The following is an 11417-nucleotide window of genomic DNA, read 5'->3' on the forward strand; positions in this document are numbered from 1 at the left end:
CACTTGTACGCTCAGATGAGAGAAATCGGCGTTTTCCTCGTCATGCCTGTGCATCAGCGTCTAAGAGTGTGCTACTGCCGCCCTCGGAGGAGCCCACAACGGATCAGCTTCTGCTTTATCTCCTTCAGAAAAGACCAGCTCTTCACTCTTTTTTAAAAAAGAAAATGTTTTTATTGATTTCAGAGAGGAAGGGAGAGGGAGAGAGAGAGAAACCTCAATGATGAGAGAGAATCATTGATTGGCTGCCTCCTACACGCCCCACGCTGGGCATCAAGCCTGCAATCCAGGCATGTGCCCCGACCGGGAATTGAACCGTGACCTCCTGGTTCATAGGACAACGCTCAACCACTGAGCCACTATCAGCTCTTCACTCTCGCAGGAGTATCTTATATTTTTATATACATACACTCTATGCTTTACAAGTTGTGTTTCCCTTCAGTTGTCATTTTCCTTGTTCACAAGAGCCCTGGGCGGCAGGGAAGATGGAGAGGGAGCTGGCATGAACCGGTAAGTGACATGCTCGCACTCACTCTGTGCATCCTGGTGGTGAATCTGGTGAGGGGAGTGGGAGGACGGCTCCCGAGTTCTTGCTGTGAGTGTGCATGTGTGTGTGTGTGTGTGTGTGTGTGTGTGTGTGTGTTTTCCGGGATACTCGGTGGCGAGTTGTATCTGAAGGGTTTGAGTCCTGTGCCGCTAGTTGCAGGATTGTGCTTGTTTTTCCAGCTCGCAGTCCATTGGTCTGCTCAGGCTGTGCACCCGAAGTGAACATTGACTTGCCACTTGTATCCTAAGAAGCACAGACAGGATGGTGTAACGGGAGCAGGCACAGGGAGGAAGCTCGATCGCTGTAGCTCCCGACCCGGCTTTGGGTTTGCTGTGACACGAGGCGCCCGTCTGGCATTCCCCTGTGATCTTCTCTCTCAGGTCTGTGCTCAGGGCGAGCTCTGTGGGCAGCGCTCAGCTCTCGGCAAGTGGGAATCGTCGGTGGTGGCTGGTGCCCCACCCAGGCTCCGCCACACCCCATTTTGACTTCATGACCGAAGTTTGATCTTGACAAAACCTCTCCCCGCCCAGCCACAGTGGCTCCGTGGTTGAGTGTCAACCTATGAACCGGGAGGTCATGGTTCAACTCCTGGTCAGGGCACCTGCCTGGGTTGTGGGCTCATAGGAGGCAGCCGATCGATGATTCTCTCTCATCATTGATGTTTCTCTCTCTCCCTCCCTCTCCTTCCTCTCTGAAACCAATAAGGATATATGAAAAAACAAAAACACAAAAAACACCTCTCCCCTGTGCGCCGTGCCTCAGGCTGACAGACCCGGGAAGTCACCAGGACCCTGGGCTTGGTGTCACACGGCAGAGAGGGGTCCTGGGAAGCCGGTTTGAGCCTTTCTTGGAGCCAGAGCCTCCGGCTGAGGCTGCGGTTGATCATTGCCTTGCAGGCTCCATCTCTCCCACCGGCAGGACGGGTCCGCTTGTCTTCGGACGTATCGTGAGTTCTTCCGCATCCATGCTGATTCCACCTGGAATATTCTTTCCTCCTCTGCTTCTACCTGCGTCCTGTCTCTGCAGGCCCAGGTCAAACTGCAGCGTTTCCCGTAGCCCCTTCCTGACGAAGCCCAGGGAACCGCTTCTCCGTCGGCTGAAGCAGTCACTGTAAATAATGTCCGTCCACCCCTTGCTCTTGGCATTCGCCCTGTCCTCCTCTCAGGCCTCCGCTCTGTCGCTGGTCTGCACGGGCGTGTAATTCTTGGGTGAAGGCATAACTGTTTGCATGTTGCCTCATCTCCTCGCCTTACCCAGGAGGGCAGAGACCCCGCCACGGCGAGCACCGTGCCCTTCGTGGCAGGCGCTCGGAGCCGGCTGGTTTGAAGAGCAGGGCCGCACAGGGCTGTCAGCCCAGCTTTGAGAGTCTGGTATTTCTGTGAGGTTTTCCCCCAAGGCCTGGGAAGTCCTCCCCGAGGGACGCTCACTCGCTGAAGCAGCGTCTCGTCTCAGAGGCAGGTGTGGGCTGAACAGTGGTGAGCGAGTTTGCAGCGCTTCACGTCTGAAACATGTGAGCAGTGGAGGCGAGGGGGAAATGTTGGGTTTCCTGCACCGTCTTTCTTCCAAGGAGAGGCAACATGCATGCCTTCCCTCCCGCCTGCTACTCCGACCTTGTGTTCTGGCCACTTACAATGCAATCGTCCAATCTTAGGAAAGCAAGGACGAAAATGCGATAAGCTGACAGTGCTGTAAATGGTGAGCCACGGGACTGAGGCGAAGGAAACTGGAGAGGGGGTGAGGCTCAGGCTGCTTCCATTTATGCCCTTTTCTTGCTGTGAAAACCTGGGTGCCTCTCTCTCTCTCTCTCTCTCTCTCTTCCTCTCTCTCTCTTTCTCTCTCTCAACTTTTTCGTATGTGTTAAATAGAAGCAGTAGGATTTGCCTGAGTACTGTTGGGAATGAGAATGAAAGGAAAATGATGGTAGGAAGGAAACTTGAAGATTCAGGAAGGGTTTTGTTTTTGATTTTGGTGTGCATTTCATTCATTGCTGGTACGTGGACCAGCAATCAGAATATAAGGTTGAGATTTATGTGTTAATAACCTTGAGTCATAGAAATGCTCATGAGTCATAGAGACAGAGGTTTAGAGTTAGAAGGTCATGTGCTTCACCTTGTTGCAGATGCAGTTTCTGGTAAGGCTGCTTCCGATGCATTAGCTTTCCTGTAGCCCCTCTGAGTTCTGCTCGAGGGTGGGGTGTGCTGAAGGGGGGAGCACTGCGCATGGCATCCACGGAGTAGAGGCGGGGCCCTGGTGGAGCTGGGATGGAACTTTCCCAGAGGATTGTGCAGGAGCATCCGCCCTGAGCTGGGAGAGCGACAGGAGCCAGCCAGGGAGAATGCCGGAAGTTAGGGACTAGATCGGAGCTTCCTAATTGCGATGCTGTTACGAGATGGAGAGATCATCTCCATCCTGAGATATTATGATAATAAAAGTAGCACCCAACATGAAACATAATGATAATAAAAGTAAGTCATGCTTAGAAACACAAAATATAAATTGATGCCTAAGTCCCAGTTTACTTTAGAATAAAGTAACTTTCTAAAAGTTACTTAAGGGCCCTGGCTGGTTTGGCTCACTGGATAGAGCACCAGCCTGCGGACTGAAGGGTCCGGGTTCGATTCCGGTCAGACCACATGTTAGGGTTGCGGGCTCGATCCCCAGTGGGGGGCGTGCAGGAGGCAGCTGATCAGTGATTCTCATCATTGATGTTTCTATCTCTCTCTCCCTCTTCCTTCCTCTTTGAAATCAATAACAATATATTTAAAAGAAAAATAAAATAAAGTTCACTTTAAGGATAGTATCTCAGTCCAGTTGGGCTGTGGTAACAAACTGCCAGCCACTGGGTGATTCTCAGAGGCGGAGGTTTCTCACCGCCTTAGGCTGCGGCCCCAGTTCGGCCCGCGGGTCAGGCTCCATGCGGGCCTCTCTCTCCCGGGTTGCAGGCGGCTCTTCTGCTCTCGCCTTACGCGGCTGAGAGAGGGCGCAGGAACTCTGGGTCTCGTTTATAAGGCACTGGTCCCACTCACGAGGGCTCCCTCCTGGTACCTTAACCACCCCCAAAGGCCACTGCCCCAGACCCTCGCTTTGGGGGTTAGGATTTCAACATGGGAACTGGCTTTTTTTCACTGAGCAGCATTCTGTGGAGACTTATTTAGGTTGGTGTGTGCATTGACGATGCCTTTTTTTATTGCTGATTATTATATGGTACAGGTGTACCACAGTGTGTTCACCCACTTGGGTTTGTTTCCAGGTTATGGCTGTTACGAATAAGCTGCTCTAAACATTTACATACAGGTTTTGGGGTGGATGTTACGTTTTAATTTCTGAATTTCTGAGCTAAATCCCAGAAGTGCAGATGCTGGGTTTTATGGTTGCTCGTGGTTCTTTTTTTTCTTTAAAGAAACTGCCAAATGTCTGAGTGATCCAGTTTTTCTACATCCTCATCAGCATTTTGTGCTGTCATTATTTTTTAAAATAAACTTTTAATTTTAGAAGTCTTATATTTGCAGTTTTTCTGTAAATCTATTACAGAGAGTTCCCATATACCCCATGCCCAGCTTTCCCCGTGAGCATCTTGCCGTAGTATGCTGCATTTATTACAGCGAGTACGCTAATGTTAACACACTGTTACTAAGGTGTATACTTTGTTCACATGCCTTTTGTTTTTACCCAGTGTCACAGGTGGTACGGGGGTAGCTGAGGAGCAGGGGGTCGGGAAGGCCCAGGTTGTGTCCGCACTGCAGGGGGTGGAGACTCAGACAAGGCCCTCAGTGGGGGCAGCTGTTCCCTTCCAGCTGAGAGTCAAAGGGATTGGCTTGTCCCAGGAGGAGGCAGCCCATGTTCTAAAACGCCGGCCTCCGAAAGGACCTCAGTAATTCATTCATCTTGTCGCCAGGTCTTCCACTTTACTTCCTTAGCTGTCCGTGGAGTTGGACTTGGAGGGATGCAGGCCCTTGTGGTGCTTTGGCAGCGGAGGGGGGAGGCCCAGGGCGAGAGGGGTCTGCCTCAGATGCTGTTAGAGGCGGCAATGCAGCCTTCCGAGCCGGGTCTGTGCCTTAGGGTTAGATCTTAATTAGCAATACATCAGGGTGGTGCTGAATAATTTAGAGTCACCAAAAGGCCAGCAAGGCCCCCTGTGCTGCTTCATTTAAGTGCAATATAAATGCGGAGAGCCTTGCCCTCTGTGAAATTTTACAACTTTCTCTAATGGCTCATTTTATTTCCAAGTTGTTGGTTTAACCCAGGCGGGCGAGCCCTCCGGGCAGCAGTGGTCTTTATGCTGAACACTTCGGCTTCTGCAGATGATAGCTGTGTTTGCGGGGCCAGCTGGCAGGCAGGCGTGGCTTCAGGCGTGGCTTCGTTTGTTTTGGAGACCGGAACAGTCACGCTGTGCACAGGCAGGCCCTCGGAGATGCGGGGGTTTAGGTCCAGACCGCCACACACGGCAAGTCACACGGGCTTTTGGGTTTTCTAGTGCATACAAAAGTTACGTTTACGCTGTGCGGTAGGCCAGTGGCCAGCAAACTGCGGCTCTCGAGCCACATGCGGCTCTTTGGCCCCTTGAATGTGGCTCTTCCACAAAACACCGACTTCTGCGCATGGGCCACGAAGTTTCAATCGCACTGTACGTGCGTGCCCGCACATGGTATTTTGTGGAAGAGCCACACTCAAGGGGCCAAAGAGCCGCATGTGGCTCGCGAGCCGCAGTTTGCCGACCACTGCGTAGGCTTATTAAGTGTGCCATACTGTTATGTCTGAAAAATAGCTGGTTATTGCTAAAATACTTTATTGCTAAAATACTTTATTGCTAAAATATGCCAACCATCATCTGAGCTTGTTGGAAACATGGCGTTGATAAACTTGCTCAACACGGGGTCTACCACAAACTTGCAGTTTATTCGAAGAAAACACAACAACAACAAAGAAAACACAACCTGGTATCTGGGAAGTACAATAAGGTGAAGCAGAGTAACATACCACCAGTAAAACGAGGTGGTATTCCTGTATATCGCTTTAAAAAAATGGATGAAAGGAGCCCGAGGCTTAGGGCATAATCTCCTGGCTTTGGGTCATTGCCTGTCTCGGCCGGGGAAGCGGGGATGAGGGAGGGCTTCATGGAGGCGGTGGGTCTGGAGCCAGAGCCTCAGGAGCCAATAGGGTTTGGGCCAGAGGCCAGCAAGGAGGGGTGACCCAGTTCTGATTTTTACAGCTATGTGCCTACTGTGGCTTTTTCTATCTGCTGTAAAATGCGTCTCTAGAGTTTGGGACAGTTGGTAAATAACCTCTAGGATGAAGGGGGAGGTCTAATGGTTTGGATCAGAATGTGGACCTGAGGGAGGATGGACGGAGCCGATGCCAGGGGTCCTTCACCCCCATCCCTGGAGCGGAAGCCGCCTTCTTCCTGGGTCGGTGATAGGAAGTCTCATACCTTATACAAAAGCCATCCTCGGCACCTGAGACGTGTGGTGACGCCCGTGAAAGCACCCAGCACATTGCTTCATAGGCAAGAGGTGCTTGGTAATGGTCTTGTTTAAAAAAATTACTGTTTTTTTAAAAAAAATAAGGTAATGGTTTTTGAAGTTTCAAATTGTAGAATCACATAGCAGCGGTTCTCAACCTGTGGGTCGCGAACAATGAAAATACATCCTGCATATCAGATATTTACATTACGATTCATAACAGTAGCAAAATTACAGTTATGAAGTAGTAATGAAAATAATTTTATGGTTGGGGGTCACCACAACGTGAGGAACTGTATTAAAGGGTCGCGGCATTAGGAAGGTTGAGAACCACGGAAAGGAGACGAAAGTAGAGGGAACCTTGGGCAACACGGCAAGGATTTTCCCAAGGAAAGACGGGAGATTCTGTGGTCTTTGTTCTAAAGGTCCCGGCTGGGGTGAGCTTGCCAGGTTGCAGTCTCCGGGAGAGCGTGCCTGGGGGATTCAGTTAACGTGGTCTTTAATATCCTTTCCAGGGAGCGCGTCCTTTAAAACGTTCTTGGCATCTTTTACATTCACTTAAAAGATTGAAACCATTGATTCCATGTATGCATTCAAGACTCCAGTTCTCTCCAAATGAAATAAAAATTGATACCCAAGGTTGTGACCTTCATAAAGTAAAATGTTGTGTACTTGTACTTGGTTTCACTAAAGATGGGAATGTAGCAGGTCATAGCTGGGGGGAAAAGCTTTAGTTCTCCACCGACCCCAAAGCCATGCATTGAGTCCCTGTCAGTGGTGTTTTTATATGAGTCCTTTGACTAAGCCTCATCTCCTGGTGAGGAATCTTATGAAATCAAGATTCATAATCAAGCTCAGCCCTGGCCGGATGTCTCAGTTGGTTGAGTGTCGTCCTGCACACCCAAAGGTTGTGGGTTTGATTCCCGGTCAGGGTACATACCTAGGTTGTGTACAGGAGGCAACTGATGGATGTTTCTCTCCCCTCCCCCTCTCTTTCCCTTCCTCTCTTTTTAAAAGACAGTAAAAGAAAAACAAACAAACAAACAACACAATATCCTCTGGTGAGGAATAAAAAGGAAAACAACACAGCTGTGAGCTTGTAAGTGGTTTCTCTTGGGAGGTGGGGTGGGATGTGGAAGTAGGAGGGAAATTCTGTCTATTTTGTGTACAAGTATAAAGTTTTATTGTTTGCTATGAGCTTGTAACTGTTAAAGTACTAATAAGTTAGAGAAAAATGTTTCAAGGACTATAACAGCCTATAATCAAGATGCATCAGGTTGGTGTGTTTATAACTCGGGCTTCTGTTCCAATGTTCAGGGTCGTGGAATGCTTGAAGTCTCAGATGGAATTTGGGGACAAGGTCAGGTGGACGCAGTGACCTTGGTAGGTGTGTAACGGCTGCGATCACTCATTGGTCAGGTGAACCCACCCTCCCTCAGGGATCACTCAAAATGTGAGGCCAGCGTGTCCTCAGGCCCGTGTGTCTTTCAGGAAGATAGCAGTGGCATGCTGCCTGATACCTGGCGTGAGGTATAACAATTCCTCTGGAACTGATGAAAAGAAGAGAACAGGGACAAGTTGTCTGAGTTTAACCAGCGCTTTGGGAGCGAATGTTTGTTGATGAGCCATGAAACCTTGGGTGTGGGAGAGCCACCGACCGGCCTGTAGCTTGAGGGAACCATCTCGTACCTTCCATCAGGCTGTGCCTCTGAGTGAACAGACCGTCTCCTAGGAAGGCGAATCTGACTGGCCTGGTTTCCCAAACAGGTTGTTCTGAACATCACCCAGCAAATGCATCTCCCTCCTGATTTGGTCACCAGTTCACTTCCCAGCATATTCTCAGCGATGCCATCCTTGGAAGCCCCCAACCAGCCCCTGGTTCGCAGGCGGTCACCCCTGCACAGCAGGGACAGGGGAAAACCTGGCAGATACACCCTCCTGGGAGCAGGGCTGGGAGCTCCGCTAAGCAGCTGGGAGCTCAGGCTGTTGGTCAACACTGAGCTGACTCCCAGTCTTAGCATTTCTTAACCCTCAGTAGCCTCGCTGACAGCGGGGGGATGTGTCGGCGGACATGACGGTCGTGTCGTTGGCCAGGCTGGGAGGTTGTGCTGTGTTTGCCGAGAATTCCGCCCATAGTTAGATGTACCTTATGGAGGCACATTCGAGGCCTCACACGGAGGAATCGTTGAAATATGACCGAGGTAACTACTAAGTGAAGATCACTCAAGTACAAAGAACAACACAAACGCTGCTCAGGGCCCGAGTGGGGCGTCACCTGACAGCCTAAACCCACAGGCGGGGTGGCCAGCTTCTGCGCTCAGGTCCTGCGTGAGGGTCTACCATCACCGAAAACCTCGTGTGGCTTCAGGCAGAAGGGACACCCTGAATTTCCTTGAATTTTCCTTGGGAACGCTATGTCTCCGGTAGCTTGACCTATTTTGTGCTGCTATTTTTGTTGAAAGTAGTAAGATTCTGTTCCTGCCTACATGGCCACAATATGAAATTCACCGAATTTAGACATGGAAGGGATGTTGGAGGTCATCGAACCTGTCTGTCGGGATCTCAGAGCAAGTCAGAATTTGCATCGTGATTTGTCACGGCTGTGTCACTCAGCGTCAAGGCGGGTGGCGGCCAGCTCCACGGTTCCCTGTCCCCTGCAGCTTGGACCTTCCTGGTTTGAGAGGTGCCTGCTCTCTGCTGTACGCAGCTGTTTTGTGTTTTTAGTTTTGTGGGGTTTTTTTTGCCCAGCTAGCTTTTAGAAGGAGAAGCTGACCGGATCGGTGACTGTTTGTTAGGAAAGGTGCTCACAGTCCTATCAGAAACGCAGTGTGCGAAGTTTCCCACAGTATCAGGCACCCGGGCGGCTGGCGATGCCCGAAGATAATGAAATGAGATAGCAGAGAAGTGGAGATTACGTGCCCCAGGGGAGTTATGCCCGTTTCTGCCCGGAGCTGCGGCCAGGGGTTCCCCTCTCCCTTCATGTGACAGGCTGGAAAAGTCTAAGTCCCCAGGGCTGGGCTGACATGGCAGCAGCGGGGAAAACCAGGCCATGAATGGGGCCCCTGTCTCCAGTCTCGGGGGGAGTGGGAGGCGCCTAGAGGAAACCCCCTCCCCCCTCCCCCCTCCCCCGCCGCCGCCCTGAGAGTGGGGCCAGGCTCTCTGCCGCTCCCAGGTCTGCCTCCGGGTGGACCTGTTCCGATCCGGGGACTTTTCCTCTTCGGGAGGGTCAGGAGGTGGTGCAGGGAGAGGGAGGGATGAACACAGCGGGCTGGGTTGGACCTCCCATTCCCTGGGAGGTCTGTGTGCACGAGGCCTCCAGTCATCTTGTGTCTTGGAAAGCTGACAACCTTGGTAGCAATTCATTTTGGAAGATCTGCTGATGGCACTGTGTTCCACGAAGCCGGTTTTGTTATTAGCTCCAGTTGCATGAACAGCAAACAAAACATCACTGAAATAGAAGACACGGTTGTCTCCACCGGTCTGTAAAAGGAGGTCTGCACCCAGGATGTCTGCTTTACCCACGGATGCTGCTCCAGGGGCCTTGGGCAGGGGAGAGGGAGGCGCTGTCCTGCAGGAGACCGTGGACACTTCCCAGTCTGATCTGATGTGCTGGGGACTCAGCCCGCAGAGGGCATGTGCTTAAGGAGGTAATGGGACGTGGTCAGGGCTCCGGGGCCCCTAGTTGCCTTTAGAAAATGGCACAGGTCTCCTGGCCCCCTGACCGGTTCCACGAGGCTGCGGCTGAGCAGCGTTGGCAGCCGGACAGAGAATATGCTTTTTAACGGCAAAGCGCCCTTGGGGGGAGGGAGGCCGGGCTCCCGGGCATAGTAGATCCGCACGATCTTCCCAGATGTTGAACCGCATGGTAGACCTTCTTTCCCCGGTCCTTAATTTGCGGTGTCAAAACTGGGCCCAGGGATTCCTAGTGCAGCCGTGATGACATTTCAGCCATACGCTAGCTCTTGGCAGGAGCTCGCTTGGGGACAGGGAGGTGAGGAGACTGCTCTGAGGATTACTAGTATTTGCCTCACGCTGCTGCTGTTAGCGAGTGTTAGCATACAGAGGTAAATTCTAGAACCCGGTTTCAAAACAAGCCTTTGGGCCACGCAGAGCGGTTGTAGAAATGGCCCTTTCCCTGCGAGATGGGAGCCCAGAGGCGGTTGAGAAGGTAGTGCAGCCTCTTGGCCAGCGGGTGCCGGGTGACATCTCTCCCTCTGCCGGGAGGTCCTCCCACCAGCCGGTCAGCACTGCATGCAGGCTGCATTCATGCAGTCATTCCCATCAACCAAACCAAACAAAAAAGATGCCAAACCAGTTTAGCAAAACCTGCCAGGCTTAGGCAAATGCATGAGCTTCCTCCTCTTCCCTATTGCCTCTGCTCGGAGACAGGAAGTGGAACGAAACACTTGTGCTATCGGGAGAACTGGGCACAGCCACTCCATTCGGCTGCTCCGGCTCGCCTGGGAGCGGCAGGTCTCTCATTAGCGTGTGGATAACGTGCTGGAAGGTGGTCGGGAGCAGTGATGGGCGCACAAGCCTTAGGAAGACCTGACCCGACACATCCGGGTGAGGGGGAAGAAAGCTTTATCAGGATTGCCAAGATAGGGAGCCGGTGGACATAAGCGCTTGCGGGTCTTTTAAATCTTGCCCTAACATGGGTCATATTGAAAAGACAATGGTAAGAGTGCTGGTTAAAGCTGTTAAGCTGCACGAACGAAGAGCTGTATGTTAGATAAAGGCGGGACACCATGGGAAGATCACTCTGAGTTCACCCACGTCCACGAAATGAGGTCTCGTGGTCTCTGCCACGATTACTTCCTGCCTGGAGTGACTGCAGCTACTGCTTATGCAGCATCTCCCAGAAACTTTATATAGATGAACCCATATACATTTGGAAACAAGGATTTTTTTAAAAAAAATACATAATTCAGGTTAGTCTGTGAGTGAAAGCCCCTAGAAGAAGAGTTGCACCTGGGAGGAGGGTCTGTCTGCCCCACAGCAGAGCTGGTCACTCTGTCCTGACCTCCTTGTTGGGTCACTGGCAGAGCACCGAAGGCCCCTGGAAGCCGGTATCGCAGCGGCCGGGGTCCGGCGGCCTCCAGGTGAGCGCCTTGGACAGGTGAGGCCCACCTGGTTGTACAGGGGCGTCGGCCCCTCCCGGCCGTCACGCCAGGCCTCCTGCAGCCCCTGGTGTTGGGAAAGCCTCTGATTCCTGTCCCTCCGCCTCCGCGGGGCCTGTCCCCGTGAGAAGGACTCGCTGAACAAGCGAATGAGTTGTGACTGCATTTTCACGCGTTAGGCATATGGTTTTAAAGAGCCGCATGGCGCTTCCAGATAACAGGGGACAGATGTGAACTCAAAGGCATGAGCGTCTATAGGCTAGAAACAGGACCCTGCTCAGGCCCAGGCCCTCT

The 11417-nt window shown here is 51.9% G+C and overlaps 1 protein-coding gene across 1 annotated transcript in view; it reads left to right on the top strand.

The window, feature by feature from the left end:
• The first annotated feature begins 499 nt into the window (after positions 1-499).
• Positions 500-11417, top strand: part of MYO5B (myosin VB) — a 177626-nt gene continuing 166708 nt past the window's right edge. Inside the window, exons 1-2 of the mRNA XM_023750796.1 lie at positions 500-507; positions 1235-1490. Of these exons, the coding sequence (XP_023606564.1) occupies positions 500-507; positions 1235-1490 (264 nt within the window). The remainder of the gene's footprint in view (positions 508-1234; positions 1491-11417) is intronic.

This window comes from Myotis lucifugus, unplaced genomic scaffold, assembly GCF_000147115.1.
Source record: "Myotis lucifugus unplaced genomic scaffold, Myoluc2.0 scaffold_16, whole genome shotgun sequence".
Taxonomy (NCBI): Eukaryota; Metazoa; Chordata; class Mammalia; order Chiroptera; family Vespertilionidae; genus Myotis; species Myotis lucifugus.